General features: G+C 48.2%; 1 protein-coding gene across 3 annotated transcripts in view; it reads left to right on the top strand.

The window, feature by feature from the left end:
* NOL9 (nucleolar protein 9) overlaps positions 1–23426 on the top strand; it is a 239836-nt gene that overhangs the window by 13714 nt on the left and 202696 nt on the right. For 2 of the 3 annotated variants that reach the window (XM_032758756.2, XM_058444176.1), the window contains exons 7-12: positions 7506–7667; positions 8187–8484; positions 8867–8978; positions 11770–11947; positions 14161–14294; positions 15016–19591. In XM_032758756.2, the coding sequence (XP_032614647.1) occupies positions 7506–7667; positions 8187–8484; positions 8867–8978; positions 11770–11947; positions 14161–14294; positions 15016–15165 (1034 nt within the window). In that variant the 3' untranslated portion in view covers positions 15166–19591. Of the gene's footprint in view, positions 1–7505; positions 7668–8186; positions 8485–8866; positions 8979–11769; positions 11948–14160; positions 14295–15015; positions 19592–23426 lie in introns of those variants that run through there. The other variant, XM_058444175.1, reaches the window with a different exon arrangement.

The following is a 23426-nucleotide window of genomic DNA, read 5'->3' as shown; positions in this document are numbered from 1 at the left end:
CTCCGCCTCCTGAGTTCGAGCCATTCTCCTGCGTCAGCCTCCTGAGTAGCTGTGACTGCAGGCGCGCACCACCATGCCCAGCTAAGTTTTGTATTTTCAGTAGAGACAGGGTTTCACCATGTTGGCCAGGCTGGTCTTGAACTCCTGACCTCAGGTCATCCACTCACCTCCGACTCCCAAGTGCTGGGATTATAGGCATGAGCCACTGTGCCTGGCCACAACTTTTTTTGTTGTGTGTGCGACGTGGTGAGACCGTCTCTACAAAAAATTTAAAAATTAGTCGGGTGTGGTTTTTTGTCATCCCAAAATGAAAACTGTACTCATTAAAGAATAACTCTCGGCTGGGCGTGGTGGCTCATGTCTGTAATTCCAGCACTTTGGGAGGCCAAGGCGGGTGGATCACAAGGTCAGGAGATCGAGACCATCCTGGCTAACATGGTGAAACCCTGTCTCTACTAAAAATACAAAAACTTAGCCGGGCATAGTGGTGGGCGCCTGTAGTCCCAGCTACTCGGGAGGCTGAGGCAGGAGAATGGCGTGAACCCAGGAGGCGGAGGTTGCAGTGAGCTGAGATCGCACCACTGCACTCCAGCCTGGGCGACAGAGCAAGACTCCATCTCAAAAAAAAAAAAAGAAACGTCCTTATTGTCTTTTCGTCTCTAAGCCCTAAGGGCTTCACCTCTGTTCTGCTTTTTGTCCCTATGAATTTGGCTATTGTCATGTAAGTGGAGTCATGCAATACTTATCCTTTGTCTGGCTTATTTCACTCAGCATAGTATTGTCAAAATCCATCCATGTTGTAGCATGTATCAAAATTTAATTCCTGGCCAGGTGCCATCGCTCACACCTGTAATCCCAGCACTTTGGGAGGCCAAGGTGGGCAGATTGCTTGAGCCTGGGAGTTTGAGACCAGGGTAGCATGGTGAAACCCAGTCCCTATAAAAAAATACAAAAATTAGCTGGGCTTGGTGGTCCATGCCTATAGTCCCAGATATTTGGGAGTCTGAGGCAGGAGGATCACTTGAACCTGGGAGGTAGAGGCTGCAGTGAGCTGAAATTGCACCGTTACACTCCAGCCTGGGTGACAGAGTGAGATTCTGTCTCAAAAAATAATAATAATTCCTTTTGATGGCTGAATGTTATTCAATTGTATGTGTATATCACATTTAGTTTATCCATTCAGCTGTTGATGGACACTTGGGTTTTTTCCACATTTTGGCTTTGGTGAATAATCCTGCTATGAACGTGGGTATTCAAATATCTCCTCCAGATCCTGCTTTCAGTTCTTTCAGGTATATACCGAGGAGTGGAATTGCTGGGTCTTATGGTAGTTCTGTGTTTAATGTTTTGAGAACTGCCAAACTGTTTTTCACGGTAGCTGCATTTTACATTCCCAGCAGCAATGCAGGAGAGTTCTGATTTCTCCGTATCCTCCACCAATGCTTATTTTGATTATAGCTGTCCGAGTTTGTGTGAAGTAATGTCTCATTTTGGTTTTGATTTACATTCCCTTAAATGACTAATGATGTTGAGCATGTGCTTATTGGCCATTTGTATATCTTCTTTGGAGAAATGTCTATTCCAGTCCTTAAATATTGCTTGTGTGGTTTTTTGTTGTTGTTGTTGTTGGTTTTTTTTTTTTTTTTGAGACAGTCTTGCTCTTTCGCCCAGGCTGAGGTGCAGTGGCGTGATCTCGGCTCATTACAGCCTCCACCTCCCGGGTTCAAGCAGTTCTCCTGCCTCAGCCTCCCACATAGCTGGAACTACACGATGCCTGGCTAATTTTTGTATTTTTAGTAGAGATAGGGTTTCACCACATTGGCCAGGCTGGTCTCTAACTCCTGGCCTCAGGCGATCCACCTGCCTCAGCATCCCAAAGTGCTGGGATTACAGGCATGAGCCACCGCACCCAGCCTGCTTGTTTTTTTGTTTGTTTGTTTGTTTTCCTTTTTGAGACAGAGTGCCGAGGCTGGAGTGAAGTAGTGTGATCTCGGTTCACTGCAACTTCCGCGTCCCAGGTTCAAGCGATTCTCCTGCCTCAGCCTCCCGAGTAGCTGGGATTATAAATGCCCACCACCACGCCCGGCTAATTTTTTGTATTTTTAGTAGAGATGGGGTTTCACCATGTTAGCCAGGCTGGTCTCGAACTCCTGACCTCAGATGATCCGCCTGCCTCGGCCTCCTGAAGTGCCTGGATTACAGGCATGAGCCACGGCATCCGGCCCCGGCCTGCTTGTTTTTGAATTGGATTGTTACTTTTTGTTGAGTTTAGTCGTTCTTCATATTAATAGTAGTTCTTTATGTTAATCCTTTATGAGATACACAATCTGCATATGTTTTCTCGTGTTATGTAGGTTGTTGTCTTTTTGCTTTCTTAACGGTATCCTTTGATGCACAGTTCTTAATTTTGATGAAGTTCAGTGTATCTATTTTTTCACTTGTTGCCTATGCTTTTGGTGTTATATCCTTGAAATCATTACTAAATCTAATGTCATCATGATTTTCTCTAATGTTTTCTTGTAAGAGCTTTATAGTTTTTAACTTTTTAAATTTTTTTATTTTTAAATTTTTCAGCCTGAATATGTTTGTTCAGTTTTTACTCTTTTTTTTTCTTTTTTTTTTTTAAAGACGGAGTCTCGCTTTGTCGCCCAGGCTGGAGTGCAGACGGGGTTTCACCGTGTTAGCCAGGATGGTCTTGATCTCCTGACCTCATGATCCACCTGCCTCGGCCTCCCAAAGTGCTGGGATTACAGGTGTGAGCCACCGCACCCAGCCCAGTTTTTACTCTTAAGTTTAGGTTTTTGATCCATTTTGAATTAATATTTTCACATGGTGTAAGGAATTGGTCCAGCTTCTTTCTTTTGAATATAGATATTGAGATTTTCCACCACCATTTGTTGAAAAGACGATCTTGAAGATTGTTTGATCTTACATGTATGGGCTTATTTCCTGGTTCCGTTTCTGTTTCATCGGTCTACATGTCTGTCCTTGACCCAGTATCATATTGTTTTAATTACTATAGCTTTTCGGTAAGTTTTGAAGTCAGTACAAGTGCCTTACCCATTTTTCAGTTGGGTTATTTGTTTTCTTGCTGTTGAGTTTCTTGTGTTCCTTACATATTTTGGATATTAACTCCTTATCAGATGGATGATTTACAAACGTTTTCTCCCATTCTGAGGGATGTCTCTTTGTAAATTGTTTCCTTTGTTATGCAGAAGCTTTTTAGTTTGATGCCATCTCATTTTTCTGTTGTTAACCTTTGTTTTCAGGGTCATATCCAAAAAATTGTTACCTAGACCAATGTCATGAAGCTTTTCCTCTAGTAGGTTTACAGTTTCAGGTCTTAATACTCAAGTCTTTATTCCATTTTGAGTTGATTTTTGTATATGGTGTTTGATAAGGATATCTAGTATCTTTCTCCCCGTGGATAGCCAGATTTCCTGGCCTTATATATTGAAGACTGTCCTTCCCTCTTGTTTTGTTATTAGCACCTTTGTCAGAGATCAATTGGCTGTAAATGCATTGTTTATTTCCGGGCTTTCTATGCTGTTCCACTGGGTGATATGTCTTTTTTTATGCCATTACCGTGCTTGGTTTCTGAGAGAGACAGGGTCTCACTCTGTCACCCAGGCTGGAGTGCATTAATTAGCACAATCATAGCTCACTGCAGCCTTGGATTCCTGGAATCAGGTGATCTGCCTCAGCTTCCCAAAGCACTGAGATGGCAGAGCCACCACGCCTGATCCTGCCATGCTGTTTTACTTAAAAAAAAAAAAAATTTATTTAAAAATATTTATTTATTTATTGAGACAGGGTCTTGCTCTGTCACACAGGCTGGAGTACAGTGGCGTAATCACAGCTCCCTGCATCCTCCACCTCCTGAGCTTAGGCTAGCCTCGCAGGTAGCTGGGGAAACAGGTATGCAGCACCAAGCCTGGCTACATTTTTTTTAGACTTTGTAGAGACAGGGTCTCCCTTTGTTGCCCAAGCTGGTCTCAAACTCCTGAGCTCAAGTGATCCTCCCACCTAAGCCTCCCATAGTCCTGAGATTACAAGTGTGAGCCACTGCACCTGGCCTTATTTTTTCCTTTGAGACGGGGTCTCAGTCTGTCACTCAGGCTGGAGTGCAGTGGTGTGATCATAGCTTACTGCAACCTCAAGCTCCTGGGCTGAAGGGATCCTCCTGCCTCACTTGAGTAGGTAGGATGACAGCTATTATTAGCCCCCTCACCTGGCTACTTTTTTTATTGTATTGTATTGTATTGTATTGTATATTTTAAATTTTATTTTAATTGAGACAGAGCCTCGCTCTGTTGCCCAGGCTGGACTGCAGTGGCGTGATCTTGGCTCACTGCAAGCTCCGCCTCCTGGATTCATGCCATTCTCCTGCCTCAGCCTCCCGAGTAGCTGGAACCACAGGCGCCCGCCACGACGCCCAGCTAATTTTTTGCATTTTTAGTAGAGACGGGGTTTCACCACGTTAGCCAGGATGGTCTCCATCTCCTGACCTCATGATCCACCCGCCTCGGCCTCCTAAAGTGCTGGGATTATAGGCGTGAGCTACCGCACCCGGCCCACACCTGGCTAATTTTTGAACAATTATTTGTAGAGGCAGTGTCTCACTTTGTAGCCCGGTCTGGACCATGATCATTTAATTATAACTGCTTTTGAAGTCAGAGAATGTGATACCTCCAGCTTTTTTTTTTTTTTTTGAGACAGAGTTTCGCTCTTGTTGCCCAGGCTGGAGTGCAATAGCACGATCTCGGCTCACTGCAACCTGTGCCTCCTGGGTTCAAGCGATTCTCCTGCCTCAGCCTGCCCAGTGGCTGGGATTACAGGCACCCACCACCATGCCTGGCTAATTTTTTGGATTTTTAGTAGAGGCGAGGGTTCACCATGTTGGCCAGGCTGGTCTCGAACTCCTGACCTCAGGTGATCCACCTGCCTTGGCCTCCCAAAGTTCTAGAATTATAGGTGCAAGCCACCATGCCCAGCTGACCCTGTCTTAAAAAAAAAAAAACAAAAACAAAAACAAGAAAACTTAGGCCGGGCGCGGTGGCTCATGCTTGTAATCCCAGCACTTTGGGAGGCCGAGGCGGGCGGATCACGAGGTCAGGAGATTGAGACCACGGTGAAACCCCGTCTCTACTAAAAATACAAAAAATTAGCCGGGCGTGGTGGCGGGCGCCTGTAGTCGCAGCTACGCGGAGAGGCTGAGTCAGGAGAATGGCGTGAACCCGGGAGGCGGAGCTTGCAGTGAGCCGAGATTGCACCACTGCACTACAGCCTGGGCGACAGAGCGAGACTCCGTCTCAAAAAACAAAAAAAAAACAAAAAAAACAAGAAAACTTGGCTCTCATTTTTCTGAATACATTATGTGTACAATATCCCTATGTATAAGCAGCTGCTCTGCCCTGCCGGCCACCTCCTAGGACCTGTCTGTCTACTGAGCTCCTCTTACGTCCTAGGTCCTGACTGCACCCTTGGACTGGGCCCTCCAGCTGTACTGACCCTGGCTACTCCATGGCTCCATCCTTTTTTAAGCACTGTCTTAACTTTCAGGCAAAACAGGAAGTTCTGGGGTCATCTTTCACTTTCTCTTCCATAACCTTGGAATGAGCTATTTTCCCCTAGAGCCCTGGCTCCTTTTTGTGGAGAGATATTGAAACCAGAGTTTCAGTACTGTGCACGCTTGTTGCCTCTGGTGTGTCATTGTTTCTAGATCCCCACAGTGCATAGAGCTAGCATATATTGCATATTTAAACCCAAACATACATATGTATATGTGTATGTATGCATATAGATCTATACTTCTGTAGATACCTTTTCTATCTATTTCATTAAAACCAGGCACGGTGCTTCATGCCTGTAATCCTAGCACTGTGGGAGGCCGAGGCAGGTGGATCACTTGAGGTCAGGAGTTTGAGACCAACTTACTTGGCCAACGTAGCAAAACCTCATCTCTACTAAAAAATTCAAAAATTAGCCAGGTGTGGTGGCGAGTGCCTGTAATCCCAGCTACTTGGGAGGCTGAGGCAGGAGAATCACTTGAACTCGGGAGGTGGAGGTTGCAGTGAGTTGAGATTGCGCCACTGCACTCCAGCCTAGATGACAGAGTGAGACTCCCTCTCAAAAAAATAAACAGAAAAAAGAGAGAGAGCGAGCCATGAGTTTCCGACTCATCCGATTCCAGCTTAACACCCCAGGGGTCACTCTCGTTAGCCCTCCTCACTTTCATATTTGTAAGTTCTTTCTCTGGTGGTAAGAAACCTGGCTATGATTATTTACAATATATTTGCATATTTGCTCAGTCTTCTCGAAACTATACAGGCCACACCCTCTGCTGCTGGCTGCCCCACATCCCTGCCCTTACTGGCCCCAACCTTCAAGGGAGCCTTGCTGGCTGAATTCCCAGCTCCCATCATAGTGGCCACTCTGACGGTTGAGTCTGTCACAGATGGCCTTGCTGCAATCACACTGACGCAGGCCCTCTCCCTTCTGACCCTGTCACACACGGTCCTGGTCACTGGCCTGCTGACTGTGCTGGCCCTGCCCTCATTGAACTGCTCAGCTCCCTGTCCCTGGCCAGAGGAGATATGTCATGATTAGCAGTGTGAACGCAGGAGCCGGGCCCCCTGGGTTTAAGCCAGCTTGCTGTTTACTGACTGGCTGACCTTGTTCAGGTTGATCTCTTTCCCAATTTCCTCATCTGTAAAAACGAGGATACTACTACCTGCCACAGGGTTATGAAAATTAAAGGCTCTTGGCTGGGCATGGTGGCTCACGCCTGTAATCCCAGCACTTTGGGAGGCTGAGGCGGGTAGATCACCTGAGGTTGGGAGTTCAAGACCAGCCTGACCAACATGGAGAAACCCCGTCTCTACTAAAAATACAAAATTAGCCAGGTGTGGTGGCACATGCCTGTAATCCCAGCTACTTGGGAGGCTGAGGCAGGAGAATCGCTTGAACCCGGTAGGTGGAGGTTGTGGTGAGCCAAGATTGTGCCATTGTAGTCCAGCCTGGGCAACAAGAGTGAAACTCTGTCTAAAAAAAAAAAAGAAAGAAAGAAAATTAGAGGCTCTATGTGAAGGGCCTACAACAGAGTCATTGCTGTAAGACACACATGGCTATTCACTGCCCATTCATTGGGATAGAAGCCCTGCGAGCGTGGGGATGTTTGTCTGTTTTGTTTACAGATATGTCCCAAATCACTGGAACAAGCCCAGCAGTTAGCAGATTTGTGTGTTCGCTGAATGAATGGCCATGTTAGGACATAATTGGCATTAGCCGTTGATGTGAAAGTGAGCATGTCTTTGTGTTAAGTTGAAAGTTTAGATTTCCAAAAAATGGAATTAGAGTATTCCTGTAGGTAGGATGGTCTCAGATTTCCTAAGATTCTTTGTTAGTGATAACGGCTGAAACAAAACCCTCACCGCCTTTTAAGTAGCCAGGATTGATCACTCATCTTACCTTACTCATCTGGTTACTCATCTTTATCTTTTTAGGACCACCTTTCACTCACCTGAGGACTCCACAGAAGATGGTATATTATGGGAAACCTTCTTGTAAAAACAACTACGAGAATTACATTGACATAGTGAAGTATGTGTTCAGCGCTTACAAGAGAGAGTCCCCTCTCATCGTCAACACTATGGGATGGGTTTCAGGTAAGCCTGCGTGTGCACATCTGCAAGGGAAGGACAGGCAGTGTGAGTACTGTTAGTTTCAGACATCCATGTTAAAGCCCAGTGTTTTGTTTTTTGTTTTTAATTGAGGCAGGGTCTCACTCTGTCGCCCAGGCTGGAATGCAATGGCGTGATCTCAGCTCGTTGCATCCTCTGCCTCCCAGGCTCAAACAGTCCTCCCATCTCTGCTTCCAGAGTAGCTGGGACCACAGGCGTGTGCCACTCTGCCCAGCTAATTTTTGTAGTTTTAGTAGAGATGGGGTTTTGCCATGTTGGCCATGCTGATCTTGAACTTCTGGCCTCAAGTGATCCACCCACCTTGGCCTGCCAAGACACGCTGGGATTACAAACATGAGCCACTGCGCCCAGCCGAAGTCCAACGTATTGATGGTTTATTTGTCTTAGAACAAATGCACCTATTTGTCATAGGAGCATGTCACTGTTCTTGAGTGCGTCACTGTTCTTGAGTGCATCAGCTGTGCTAATGTCTCTTCTCCACAGACCAGGGACTCCTGCTTCTCATTGATCTGATCCGATTGCTGTCTCCCAGCCACGTGGTTCAGTTCCGCTCTGACCACAGTAAATATATGCCAGACCTTACTCCGCAGTATGTAGATGACATGGATGGCTTGTACACAAAAAGCAAGACCAAGATGAGAAATCGACGCTTCAGACTCGCAGCATTTGCAGATGCTTTGGAATTTGCTGATGAAGAAAAAGAGAGTCCAGTTGAGTTCACTGGACATAAACTGATAGGTGTTTATACAGACTTTGCATTCAGAATAACTCCAAGAAATAGGTAACTAACCCTCATTTGGCTGAAGAATTATTTTTCCTTCCGTCGAAAAAGGCCTGCCATTCTCAATTCCTCTAAAGGCCTGAGTCCTCTAAAATCTTCAGGTCTTTATCACAGCTGTGCATTTACAAAGAAGAACCAGTTGTTTTCTGAACTGTTATGTTTTCAGTGGAACTATCCAGAAGTGTCCCCTGCCTCTGGCTGCCAGCAACTTTGACTTAAAGGAGAGTCTTTACGCTTCCTGTTTTTCCAGTTGGGGTCTGTCAAGGGGGGCAGTGTTGGAAAGCCCAGTACTCTGTGAAAATGTGACCTCTGTGATGACAGGTGTGGGAGGTGGCCTTTGAGGGTTAAATGTCTACTTACCTTGTTGTGATTTGCCTTTCAGAGAGTCACATAACAAAATTCTTCGAGATCTGTCCATCTTGAGTTACCTTAGCCAGCTGCAGCCCCCGATGCCCAAACCACTTTCTCCTTTACATAGCCTGACACCCTATCAGGTAATCTGAACTTACAGGAGAAATTGTCTTCATTTTGTTACACGCTTGTGTGGTTTTCTGTATGCTGGGCACTCTTCTAACCACTTCATAACTCCTCGCTCATTTAATCCTCAGAACATCCCAGTGACACAGGTTGTATCATTATTCCTACTTTACAGATGGGGAAACTGAGGTGTAGAGAGGCTGAGGGACTCAGCACTAGGGGCCAGGCTGGCATGCAGGCCCAGGCAGTTCAGCTCGTGACTGCTCTTAGCCACGGTTCTGTGCTGGGGATAAGTGTGACTCTGTGCTGGGTTTGAATGTCCCACCTGGTCGCAGGGGCTGCTCCAGCACTTCCACTTTTCAGCTGTAGAGCAGGGGTGCTACTGGGCCTCAGAGAGTGAATGTGTAGATTCAGGGAGCGTTCACAGTGGAACCTGGCACCCAGAGAGCACTCTTAAAGTACTTCACATTAGCCGGGCGTGGTGGCTTACGCCTATAATCCCAGCACTTTGGGAGGCCGAGGCAGGCAGATCACGAGGTCAGGAGATCGAGGCTATCCTGGCTTAACACAGTGAAACCCCCTCTCTATTAAAAATACAAAAAATTAGCCAGGCGTGGTGGCACGTGCCTATAGTCCCAGCTACTCAGGAGACTGAGGCGGGAGAATCGCTTGAACCCAGGAGGCGGAGGTTGCAGTGATCTGAGATCAGGACACTGCACTCCAGCCTGGGTGACAGAGCGAGATGCCGACTCAGAAAAAAAAAAAAGTACTTCACATTACTGTCGTCAAAAGTAGATTCCACCACCAGAGTATTTGCAACTTGGAATCCAGGCTGCTAATAATTGTTTTGGGAGGAAAGCATGATAGTGTTAGGATTCAGGATGATGAAAAAAACAAAACTAGCGGCAGATAGCACTTCTGAAATGCTTACTCTGTGCAGTACTCTGTTCTAAACCTGTGTAACTCCACTACTTACCGTGGTCCTGTTATTATCCCCATTTTACAGATGGTAAAACCAAGGCCAGGGACTGGGAGTCGGCTTGCCCAAAATGGTGTAGTCAAAGTTGAGGCTAGGACTGAAGTCGCAGGACCCCCGACTCTGAGCCCAGGTCTGCTCTGCCGCACAGCCTGTCCGGTTTTGAGTGCTTACTCTGTGCCAGGCACTCTGCCAAGCATGGAGGGGCTCAGTGACTTCGTGGCCACCCTGTGAGAGAAAGGCTAAGACATGCTTCATTTACAGCTTTGAGCATTGGGCACTGTCAGGTGGAAGCACTTGCCTTAGGTCACATAGGCTGAAGCAGCAGACCTGGGCAGCAAGCATATGTTTCTTGGGCCCGATGGTGGCGTGGGCTCCAGGCCTCTGAGTTATCTCCCCTGGAGAGTCTAAGTCACTTTGCTAATGGGGTTTTAGTTTATGGGTCATTTATTCACCTGGAGATGCTCTTTAAGTAAATGTGAAATTTATCTGCCAATACTTTAATCTGTCTTGTATTACTTCACATTTATTTATTTATTTTTTTTTGAGATAGAATTTCGCTCTTGTTTCCCACGCCAGAGTGCAATGCCACGTGCTCGGCTCACTGCAACCTCCGCCTCCCAGGTTCAAGCGATTCTCCTGCGTCAGCCTCCTGAGTAGCTGGGATTACAGGCGCATGCCACCACACCCAGCTAATCTTTTCTATTTTTAGTAGAAATGGGGTTTCACCATGTTAGCCAGGCTGGTCTCGAACTCCTGACCTCAGATGATCCACCTGCCTTGGCCTCCCAAAGTGCTGGCATTACAGGCATGTCCTCCGCGCCTGGCCACATTTATTTTTTAAATTTAAGGGTTTTTTTGTTGGTTTGTTTGTTTGTTTGTTTTGGAGACAGAGTCTCTTTCACCCAGGCTGGAGTGCAGTGGCACAGTCTTGGCTCACTGCAATCTCCGCTTCGTGGGTTCAAGTGATTCTTAATTCTAGTGCCTCAGCCTCCCAAGTAGCTGAGACTAAAGGCATGTGCCACCACACCTGGCTAAATTTTTGTATTTTATTTATTTACTTATAATTTTTTTTTTTTTTTTTTTGAGATGGAGTCTTGATCTGTCATTCAAATTGGAGTGCAGTGGCACGATCTCAGCTCACTGCAACCTCCGCCGCCTGGGTTTAAGTGATTCTTGTGCCTTAGCCTCCCAAGTAGCTGGGACTACAGGCACACACCACCATCCCTGGCTAATTTTTGTATTTTTAGTAGAGATAGGATTTCACCATGTTGGCCAGGCTGGTCTCAAACTCCTGACCTCAAGTGATCAACCCACCTTGGCCTCCCAAAGGGTTGAGATTATAGGCGTGAGCCACTGTGCCCAGCCTAAAGAATTGTTTATTATTATTTTTTTTTATTAATTTTTTTTTGAGACCGAGTCTTGCTCTATCGCCCAGACTGGAGTGCGGTGGCGCAATCTCCACTCACTGCGACCTCCGCCTCCCAGGTTTAAGCGATTCTCCTGCGTCAGCCTCCTGAATAGCTGGGATTACAGGCGCCCGCCACCACGCCCGGCTAATTTTATGTTTTTTTGTAGAGACAGGGTTTCACCATGTTGGCCAGGCTGGTCTTGAACTCCTGACCTCGTGATCCGCCCGCGTCGGCCTCCCAAAGTGCTGGGATTACAGACAGACGTGAGCCACTGCACCTGGCTGTTTTTATTCTTTAGAGATACTTTTGGGTAGGCACTTTGGCAGACCTATCTTTAGATAGCTGGTTAATCTACTTGTAAAAATTAAGTGGTCTTTCAAAGTAGCAATGAATAGAGTGAGATGCAAATTCATTTTCCAGGTCCCTTTCAATGCAGTTGCACTCCGGATTACCCACTCTGATGTCGCCCCTACCCATATACTATATGCTGTGAACGCCAGCTGGGTTGGTCTTTGCAAGATCCAGGATGATGTCAGAGGATACACGAATGGGCCCATCCTGCTTGCCCAGACTCCAATCTGTGACTGCTTGGGCTTTGGTGAGTCTGAGAGTAAAACATATCCATAAACCTACTGAAAAGGATCCACTGCTTCAACTGTAGATGACTGGTCTTGACCTTGTAGCTGTGTCTAAGCTACAGAGGTCAGAGAACCCCCACTCATCTATATGGCACGCCTTAGGCGCTGGAGGCCAGGAAGGAAGCAGCTATTTCTCTGCTTTGTCTGCCAGCTCCTGTAAATATAGGCTTCCCAAGGGCCTGGGCTTGGCCCTCTTCTTCTTGCTCGACACTTCTCCCCCAGGCTGTCTCAGTCACTGCTGGGTTCTAAATCCATCTTTAGGCGTTCCCTTTTTGTGGTGTCCTCCAACACAGCTGTTCATCTGCATTCCAAACCCACCTTGTCAGTGCACATCTTCACTTGAGTGCCTGACTGGCATGCAGACCTGGGACCCTCAGGACCCTTCTGCCCGCACCCTCTCCTCCTTGCCCCAGGCTGTACTTGGTCCATTGGAAGATTCACTCTGACATCCAGGTCAGACCCTGGCCCCTCCTTGGCATCCCCTAGCCTTCATTTGCTACTTTCAGCCCACTAGATGGTCTGGTGGCTTCTGTCTTCAAAATATGTCAGCTTCTTCCACCTCTTCTCAGCATGCTAGTCAGCCACCAACGTCTACTGAAAAGTTTCTTAACTGAACTCTTCACTTCCTCTCTTAAAATTCATCCCCACAGCCAGGAATGACCTGAACCCAGGCGCAATTGTGCCACAGCCTGGCACTTCCCATCACTCAGATCCAGGGTCTGGACCAGGGCTCGAAGTGCCCAGCGGGATTGGGTCCCCACCTCCTTGACCTGCCCTGGTTTCCTGAGGTTAATAAATGTGGAGTTTTGGAAGGGTGCTGGAGCTAAGTAATCCCAAATTAGCAAAGTCTTTAAATGCACATTTCAGATTTGGACAACACTGTATTTCTCAAAAGCATTTTCACAGAAATTGTGTCATTTAGTACAGACCATAAAGGAGGAACAGTAATGGGGAAAGATCAGGTTGTTTTCTGTATGTTCTTAGTGGTGGATTTTCCCCCGGCCTGTACTCACCAACAATCAAGGAATTTTTTTTTTTTTTTTTTTTTTTTTTCCCGAGACAGAGTCTTGCTCTGTCGCCCAGGCTGGAGTGCAATGGTGCGATCTCTGTTCACTGCAACCTCCGCCTCCCAGGTTGAAACGATTCTTCTGTCTCAGCCTCCTGAGTAGCTGGGATTACAGGCATGCGCCACCACTCCCAGCTAATTTTGTCTTTTTAGTAGAGATGGGGTTTCACCATGTTGGTCAGCCTGGTCTTGAACTCCTGACCTCATGATCCGCCCACCTCGGCCTCCCAGAGTGCTGGGATTACAGGCATGAGCCACTGTGCCCAGGCTGTTTTTTTTGTTTGTTTGTTTGTTTTTGAGACAAAGTCAGTCTCTGTCTATTTGGGCTCACTGCAACCTCTGCCTCCTGTGTTCAAGTGATTCTTGTGTCTCAGACTCCCGAGTAGCTGGGATTACAGGTGCACGCCACCATGCCCCGCTGATTTTTGTAATGTAGAGATGGGGTTTCACTATGTTGCCCAGGCTGGTCGCAAATTCCTGACCTCATTTGATCCACCCGCCTCAGCCTCCACAGTGCTGGGATTACAGGCATAGCCACCACAGCCGGCCCAATCTAGGACTTTTGCATGTAGACCATTTTGGTTCCTCATGGGTGAACACAGGGAATGTACAAACTGTCCCAGTGTTCAAGAACTCCATCTCTTGACTCTTTGTATTTTGTTTTGTTTTTGTTTTTGTTTTTGTTTTTTGAGACAAGAGTCTCACTCTGTCACCCAGGCTGGAGTGCAGTGGTGCCATCTTGGCTCACTGCAGGCTCCACCTCCCGGGTTCAAGCTATTCTTCTGTCTCAGCCTCCCGAGTAGCTGGGACTATAGGCACCTGCCACCACGCCCAGCTATTTTTTTCTATTTTTAGTAGAGATGGGGTTTCACTGTGTTGCCCAAGCTGGTCTTGAACTCCTGATCTCAGGCAGTCCACCCGCCTTGGCCTCCCAGAGTGCTGGGATTACAGGCGTGAGCTACTGCACCTGGCCAGCTCTTTGTATTTTCAAAACAAAACAGAGTTGAAATCAAGACTTATGTTCAAAACCATTCTGCAATTTCTAACAGTGGAGAGGTTTGATGTTTTCCAAAAGGGTGATTTTTGTGTTGTGCATGTGTCTTGAAGGCATCTGTAGAGGCATTGACATGGAGAAGCGGCTGTACCACATCCTCACCCCTGTGCCCCCGGAAGAGCTAAGGACCGTGAATTGTCTGCTCGTTGGAGCTATTGCCATTCCGCATTGTGTCCTTAAGTGCCAGGTGAGCCTTACCCCGGGCACAGCCCTGGAAGGAGACTACTGAGGTCCACAGAAGTGAGGAGCTGAAGTAGGGTCAAGGGTCATGGGAATGGGTGATCTGGGAAACCTATACTTTATTGTATAGGTTTATACAATATTTATACAATACTATACTGAGTGAGCCAAGACGGTGTCAGGGCTGCCTCCAGGGCCTGAGACCATGAATCACTGTCACTCGTGGTGTCAGTGTCGCGATCTGGGCTCACTGCAACCCGTGGTGGAGCCTTTACGTAGGAGTAGGTTGTGTTGGAGCAAGCAGAGACCCTGCCAGGTTTGCCCTCCTGAGGACAGTCTTCAGAGGCATCACGGGACCAGGCCAAGGCGTCTGTGTGCCCCAGAGCCAGCCAAAGGGGCTGCAAGTGGGCTCTGGGGACGGGGGATGTTCCTACCATTCTCATCCTCCGGTGTCCCTCATTTGAAAGGGACGCGCACTGCACCCCCACTCAGCCTCACGCTGTTTGCTGTGTTGATGGAATGGGACAGAAGGGAGGCCTTGGCACGTTTGTTACCGAGCCAGTTGATTAAAGGGGGCTCTGAAGGAAGGGATCAAATGCCTTAAAAGTGAGAAGTCCCCACCCAGACTGTCACCATGACACTACCTTCTAGGTGTGAGAGAGTGCTGTAAACCCCTCTGGGCTGGACCTGGAGTGTTTCCATGCATTCTCTTTGTGTTTCCATTTCAGCGTGGGATCGAAGGGACAGTACCTTACGTCACAACGGATTACAATTTTAAACTTCCTGGAGCATCAGAGAAAATTGGAGCAAGAGAACCTGAGGAGGCACATAAAGAGAAACCATACCGAAGACCTAAGTTTTGTCGAAAAATGAAGTGATGCTCGCGTTTTTAATAAGGGAAGAAACTTTCCTACCAGAAACTTTGTCTCAAGCCTGACCACAAGAGACATGATGGAGTTTCATGGCCATGAATCGTTCTCTTATTAGCAACAGTGTTTTTTGTGTAATTCGTGAATGTCGTATAGTAGTCTTAAGTTTCTCTTTTAAAGCTGCATGAGCTAGAATTTGCTCTAGTCTTCTGTGTGGTACTCATACTTGCTGTCCAGAGGGAGTAAAACAGCAGAGAATAGTTTGTGTACCATTAAAACAGAGATTCCTCAGAAAGTTCTTCAAGGACCTGGTTATTAGAATCAGGATAAAAATAAGGAAACTGGGGCCATAACAATGTACTGAGAAGGCAGGAAGAAGGCCGACCTGCAGGATCTCAAGCATAATGGATACAAGGGCTTGCCATGGGCCTTGCCTGAGCCACGTGCACACCTGGGGGCCAGCGGTCTGCTTCCTTGGAGCCGGTGTGGGTGGTTACAGCCCATCCATTTGGTGCAGTTGTACTTGGTCTGTTACATTCAGTCAAGGTTTAATAGATAGGGCTGGGCATGGTGGCTCACGCACACCTGTAATCCTAGCACTTTGGGAGGCTGAGGCGGGAGGATTGCTTGAGCCTCGGAGTTCCAGGCTGGAGTACACCAACTACTCCAGCCTGAGCGACAGAGTAAGACCTTATCTTTTAAAAAAGAAAACAAAAATTTAAACAGGTTCGATAGATATAAATTTGGACCCAGAGCTCTTCCTTTTTTTTAATCCTGAGGTTTTATGCCGAGGAAATTGCTTTCAAATCTGGAAATCCTGGGGGCCGGGCGTGGTGGCTCACGCCTGTAATCCCAGCACTTTGGGAGGCCAAGGCGGGCAGATCACAAGGTCAGGAGATGGAGACCATCCTGGCTAACACAGTGAAACCCCGTCTGTACTAAAAATACAAAAAAATTAGCCGAGCGTGGTGGCGGGCGCCTGTAGTCCCAGCTACTCAGGAGGCTGAGGCAGGAGAATGGCGTGAACCCAGGAGGCGGAGCTTGCAGTGAGCCGAGATCACGCCACTGCACTCCAGCCTGGGCGACAGAGCAAGACTCCATCTCAAAAAAAAATAAAAATCTGGAAAACCTCTTCTGGGGGCTCTTAAAAAGTAGATTTGTCCAAATTGACTTCTGATCTGAGGCCAGAGACAACCACAGGGCAGAGCTGGAGACTGGGCTGTTTGGAAGGAAGAAGGACTGGCAGACTGGCTCTTGGGAAAGCTCCATTTTTGCCTGTGGGAGGCTGGACCTGAACTTGCACCTATGAACAACCCTGCCATTTAGAGCTTTTTCCTGGGGGTGCCGGAGGCTGGTGACCAGACTGCCATTCTTCCTGTTCTCCCTAGTGCTTCCGACCCTTTGTCCTCTAGGTTGGAAGTGGTTTGTGTAAACAGGTGATGGGACCAGGTCACATCATTTCTGCATTTAAGACAGCAGGATACTTACTGGGGCTGAGGTTCAAACTGGTATTATGACCACTGCTTTGACAGAATTCCATCTTCCCAGCATGATCACATTGTAAGACTATTAGGATGTGTGGGTTTTAACACTTATATACAATTAAACTGTTGGTTATCATTGTCTTTAGTATTTTATGGCGGCCCCTCAGCACCTCTTAGACCCAACAGCAAAGGACTTAAAATAATCACAGGAAACCTTGCTATGGTGATTAGTTTTGAGACAATTGAGTCTAGCTTCTTCGTTGCCCCTTATTTGTGTTGAAATCTGGCTCATTCATATGATGTTTTACTGTGCTGGCCTTGTGAAGAATTTTAAGACAATCCACCACCATCAACGTTTTGCCTTTCTCCACTTCCTTGTGTCTTTACAGTTATACTCATGGAGGTCATTTGCAGCAAGGCTCTGGAAGAATGAAACTGGTGCCCTGTAATTGCATTTGCATTCAATCTGGGTTTGCCTTCAGGCTTTAAATGTGGCCTGTCTGAAGGTCAAGTCTTTTTCTTCAGTCCCTATCAGTAAAGAAAAATTGTTGCCTCTAGAGGGAGCTATCAGCTGTGAGTCAGGTGGCCGCACTGGGGCTAGAGTTGGCCCAGGAAGCTGTACAGGGTTTAGGGAAGGAGGTTCGGAGACCGGGAGCCTAGGCCACTGTCAGCTCTAGCTTGTGCTGGTCAGACTTGCAGCAGCACCATTCTCTGGTGCTTTTTTTTCCTTTTTTTTTGAGATGGAGTTTCGCTCTTGCTGCCCAGGCCGGAGTGCAGTGGCGCAATCTGGGCTCACTGCCACCTCCGCCTCCCGGGTTCAAGCCATTCTCCTGCCTCAGCCTCCCGAGTAGCTGGGATTACAGGCGTGCACCACCACGCCTGGCTAATTTTCTATTTTTAGTAGAGCAGGGGTTTCACCATGTTGGCCAGGCTGGTTTCGAACTCCTGTCCTCAGGGGATATACCTGCCTTGGCCTCCCAAAGTGTTGGGATTACAGGCATGAGCCACCGCACCCGGCTGGTGGAAGTGGCTTTAAGGGCATTTAGAGGAAGGACAAGATTGGACTGTTTGTCATTTCCACAGTCTGTTACGGGTCAGATTGGGTAGTAAGGAGTTCTCCATTGGAGCTATTCTTTTTTTTTTTTTTGAGACGGAGTCTCACTCTGTCACCCAGGCTGGGATGCAGTGGCGCGACCTTGGCTCACTACAGCCTCTCCCCTCCCGGTTTCAAGCGATTCTTCTGCCTCAGCCTCCAGAGTAGCTGGGATTACAGGCGTGCGCCACCACGCCCAGCTAATTTTTGTATTTTTAGTAGAGACAGGGTTTCACCATATTAGTCAGGCTGGTCTCGAACTCCTGACCTCGTGATACGCCCACCTCAGCCTCCCAAAGTGCTGGGATTACAGGCGTGAGCCACTGCGCCTGGCCTGAAGCTATTCTTTACAAAAACTCTTTGTTTGTTTGTTTGTTTGCGACAGACTCTGTCGCCAAGGCTGGAGTGCAGTGGCCTGATCTCAGGTCACTGCAACCTCTGCCTCCTGGGTTCAAGCGATTCTCCTGCTTCAGCCTCCCAAGCAGCTGGGATTACAGGCGCCTGCCACCACACCCAGCTACTTTTTGTATTTTTAGTAGAGATGGCGTTTCACCTTACTGGTCAAGCTGGTCTCGAACTTCCAACCTCGGGGATCTGCCTGCCTCGGCCTCCCAAAGTGTTGGGATTACAGGCATAAGCCACTGTGCCTGGGCCTCTTAGTAATTTTTGTATGTAATTTTCAAAGTATTCAGGATTACAGGCGCCCGCCACTACACCAGCTAATTTTTTTTTTTTTTTTTTGAGACGAAGTCTCGCTCTGTCGCCCAGGCTGGAGTGCAGTGGCGCAATCTCGGCTCACTGCAAGCTCCGCCTCCCGGGTTCACGCCATTCTCCTGCCTCAGCCTCTCCGAGTAGCTGGGACTACAGGCGCCTGCCACCACGCCCGGCTAATTTTTTTGTATTTTTAGTAGAGACAGGGTTTCACCGTGGTCTCGATCTCCTGACCTCGTGATCCGCCCGCCTCGGCCTCCCAACGTGCTGGGATTACAAGCGTGAGCCACCGCGCCCGGCCTACACCAGCTAATGTTTTTGTATTTTTAGTAGAGACGGGTTTTACTGTGTTGGCTAGGCTGGTCTCGAGCTCCTGACCTCGTGATCCGTTCGCCTCGGCCTCCCAGAGTGCTGGGATTACAGGCGTGAGCCACTGCGCCCGGCCTAGGTCATTTGTTTTTGGGTTTGGATGGCAAGATCATGGATAAGACAGCAGGCTTTGATTATAGAGCTCTGAGCTCAATCCTGGCCCTACCACTTGTCATTGGTGTAACTTGGAGGAAGATGCTTAACCTGAGCCTGTTTGTGTTTTGAAGATGGGGTAATTGTCCTTCCTTCAGTGTTCCTGGCTGAGGAGTAAGTGAAGTCATGTCTATAAGAGATTTAGCACAGTCTCCGGCATGTAGAAACGGTCAGTGACTCCTAGTGTGTGGCCAGCCTCTGATGAGATGGTAAACTCAGGAGGCTGGCAGCACGGCTGTGCTACTCACGGTCATGCTGGAGGGATGCAGAAATACACGAATCTGCAGCTACTTACTCATCTTGCCTCTGGCGGTTCACCTTAAAATTGTTGCTACCAAGCTTCCTGTGGTCAAAGAGCCCTTGAGGAAGCAAGCTCCATGGCCACCATAGATAATCCATTCCTGAAAGTTTTTCATAAACCCCCACTTGTTGCTTTTAAAATTTTATAAGCAGCTTACACATGTAGAAAATGATCCTCCAGCCCATCACCACATAGTAATCACTGACACAGGTGTCTCAGCTGGGGTTCTGCTGTGTGTGTGTGTATTTTACAAAATATGTATGGTTTCTGTTCAGCTCTTTTCAGTTAACAGATGAACTTTTGTATCATTAAATATTTTTGAGAACATGAATTTAGTTGTGTAATTTTATGTAGATAGGTCATTTTATTCCAGGCAATCACTTAAATGCTTAGAAGAAACTATAGTGAAAAAACACTGGGAGGAAAAAAAATGTTGAAAGGCGGTTAATGAAGTCTGGAGACTCCAGCAAATGCTTGTGATGTGTTTGTTTGTTTGTTTTGTTGTGCCTTTTTTTTTTTTTCTTTTTGAGACAGAGTCTCTTTTGCCCAGGCTGGAGTGCGATGGTGCAATCTCAGCTCATCGCAACTTCCACCTCCCAGGTTCAAGCGATTCTCCTGCCTCAGCCTGTGGAGTAGCTGGGATGACAGGCAGGCACCACCATGCCCAGCTAATTTTTGTATTTCTACTAGAGAGGGGATTTCACCATATTGGCCAGGCTGGTCTTAAACTGACCTCAGGTGATCCACCTGCCTCGGCCTCCCAAAGTGCTGGGATTACAGGCATGAACCACCGCGCCTGGCCTGTTTTGTTGTTGTTTTTAACCATTGAAGTATTGAGTACAATGGGAGTTTATTTTTTCAGTATTTTTGATTTTTATTTGTCACTGACTTGAAGATCAAATGGGAGTTTAATTTTCCTGTCTTGGTTCATATGTAAGTAAAGAGGGGATGTTACATTCTTTCTGGACTGTCTTTGGGAGTGTATTAGATGGAAACAGGGCTTTGCTCCTGGAAGAGTTCAAGTTTTAAAAAAATAAAATGACTCATGCCTGTAATCCCAGCACCTTGGAAGGCTGAGGCAGGAGGATCACTTGAGGCCAAGAGTTTGAGATCAGCCTGGTCAACATAGTGAGACACCGTCTACTTAAAAACAAAGGCCGGGCGCGGTGGCTCATACCTGTAATCTCAGCACTTTGGGAGGCCGAGGCGGGTGGATCACGAGATCAGGAGATCAAGACCATCCTGGCTAACACGGTGAAACCCCGTCTCTACTAAAAAATACAAAAAATTAGCCAGGCGTGGTGGCGGGTGCCTGTAGTCCCAGCTACTCAGGAGGCTGAGGCAGGAGAATGGCGTGAACCCGGGAGGCGAAGCTTGCAGTGAGCTGAGATCGCACCACTGTACTCTAGCCTAGGCGACAGAGCGAGACTCCGTCTCAAAAAAAAAAAAAAAAAAAAAAAAAAACTGAAACAAACCCCCACCTAGTGCTGTGCTGATAAAACTGCCTCTCAGCAGCGAGGACTCAGCCCTTCTCTTCCCACACCTCGTAGGGTTGGGTCTAGCAGAGAGAGATTTGGCTGACAAGCCCAGCCTGAACAGTGGCTAAAATAAATATGGGGGCCATCTACGCAGTAAGCGGGGAAACCCACGTGATGTTCAGGGCCTTTTCAGAAAGACCTTGCTAAGTTAAGTATTCCCAAGGCTTTGCCAGCAGAGCGGTACCCCCCGAGTTGAGGGGCAGCAGGTCCAGTCTGCAATGCCAGAAGCTGAGCAAGCAAAGTCTTGCGAATCAGCAGAGTTGAGCTGGGCAGACATGTGCTGGGCTGGGAAGCCAAGGGTAACTATGGTAACCAGCCCTGAGGCGGCTGTGGTGCTCTGCAGACTGGCTTGGGTTTTTCTAATGTTTTGAGGCTCACTTGATCTCCTGCTGTGACCAGCCCCTCTCTGCCTGGCAGGGGAAAGCCACCAAACTCTAAGGCCTTCCTGGTAGCCAAGGAGCCCAGCAGAGGGGCTGCTGCTGGCTGCTGGGATTGCAGAGACCGGGGTCTCTGTGGCGTTGCTTTCCTGGAAAGGAGGGACGGCACCTCCAGGACAGCCAGCAGTGTGGGAGCTCATTCCAGGGCGCGAATGGGCACTCGGGAATGGAAAATCCAAGAGGGAACAAACCACAAACAAGGAAATGCAGTGTGAGCGGCGGCTGCAAAGTCTGTGGCCTTCAAATATACAGCGCCCAGGGGACCTGTGTTGGAGGGGGAGCAAATTGGCAGGGCTGACAGCGCCTTGGTTTTCTGTGCAGACAGGTCCAGATGCAGAAATTTAGACTGGGGCTCAGTCAGGGAGAAGCCTTCCATGTTGAGACGGCAACTGGGCAGAGCAGGACAGAGACCTGTGTGTCTGATTGGAGAGGCCTGTGGCATTGGCATGTGGCTGGAGGTCCAGGCAGGGTGCCACCACCGCAGAGGTCAAGCATGAATTCAGTCCTGACAAAACACGGGTCTCCACCTTGAAGCTGGCTCAGCCTTTGTTCAGGAACCAGTGAGTATGTTTTATATCTCTTTTGTCTAGAAAGGAGGTTTGAGGACACAGAGTGAAAGGAGGGGCTTTGCAGGTCTTGGAGGGCTCCAAGGACTCGCACTTACTGAATTAGTCCAGATGGTTTAAGAGCCACTTGCAGGCTGGATCCATTTTGTCTCATTCATCCATTAATCAGTGTGTTAAGCCCTCTCAGCCCTGCAGTTTGAGCCATCAGCTCTGATTTGAGGGCAGAGGAGGGGGCCTTGCCGCTCAGCCATCCAACTCCTGACAGAAGAAAGACCTAGACTCCATATGCCAAAGGGTTGCTCTGGTGGCAGGATGGCTTTGCTGCTGTGGCTCTCGTGTTAGAGGAAGGTTACCTGTTTCCTCCTCTGTGACATAGAAAGTGGGGCAAGAAGGATGCCCCAAGGCCCTTGAAGCTGTCCCCTTTTGTGCCTTCAAGTTGCATGCCGCTGGCGAGGATGGTCTGGAACCGTTCCCAACCTTGTCTTTGTAGCTCTTGGGAAGGGCCAGGAAATTCCGCCGTTCCTCCTGCACATCCATATTTTCTTTTCTTTTTTTTTTCTTTTTTTTTTTTTGAGATGGAGTTTCGCTTTTGTTGCCCAGGCTGGAGTGCAATGGCGTGATATGGCTCACTACAAGCTCCGCCTCCCGGGTTCAAGTGATTCTCCTGCCTCAGCCTCCTGAGTAGCTGGGATTACAGGCATGCGCCATCAAGCCTGGCTAATTTTGTGGTTTTAGTAGAGACAGGGTTTCTCTATGTTGGTCAGGCTGGTCTTGAACTCCCGACCTCAGGTGATCTGCCTGCCTCAGCCTCCCAAAGTGCTGGGATTATAGGCGTGAGCCACCGCATCTGGCCCTGCACACCCATATTTTCAAGTTTACTTTTAATATCCACCATGACCCGGCCAGGCACAGTGGCTCACGCCTGTAATCCCAGCACTTTGGGAGACCGAGGCAGGCGGATCACGAGGTCAGGAGATAGAGACCATCCTGACTAACATGGTGAAACCTCATCTCTACTAAAAATACAAAAAATCAGCCAGGCGTGGTGGCAGGCGCCTGTAGTCCCAGCTACTCAGGAGGCTGAGGCGGAAGAATGGTGTAAACCCGGGAGGCAGAGCTTGTAGTGAGCCGAGATCGAGCCACAACTATCTCCAGCATGGGAAAAAACGAGACTCCGTCTCAAAAAAAAAAAAAACTGCCATGACGCATTTTGGGAGTCGGGGGTCAGGAATAGCATTCATGAAATCCAGTAACATTCTCCTACCCGAGTTGGAGCCTGGTCTGGGAAACATCCCGGCCCCAGCGGGATAGCCTGGCCTGGCCTCGGGGCATTTGGGCCATGGACCCCTCTGGTTGTTGTCAGATCTGAGCCTGTTCCAACCTTTATCTCTGTCTCCCTGATGGCTGGCCCAACAGATTTATGAAGCTGACAGCGAGTCATGGAGAATTCCTCCCAGGGCTACGCAGGCCCCTCAGCCCAGGGCCACGCAGGCCCCTCAGCCCAGGGCCATGCCCTCCCCAGCAAGGAATCTGCGCTGCTGACTTTTTCTTCCTTCGCTCACCCCCACAAGCTCATCCCCTGCTAGTATTCAGGGAATATAGAGTTATGTGAGCCACA

This window comes from Hylobates moloch, unplaced genomic scaffold (genome assembly GCF_009828535.3).
Source record: "Hylobates moloch isolate HMO894 unplaced genomic scaffold, HMol_V3 SCAFFOLD_9, whole genome shotgun sequence".
NCBI lineage: Eukaryota > Metazoa > Chordata > Mammalia > Primates > Hylobatidae > Hylobates > Hylobates moloch.
This window is presented reverse-complemented; position numbering and strand designations above follow the sequence as displayed.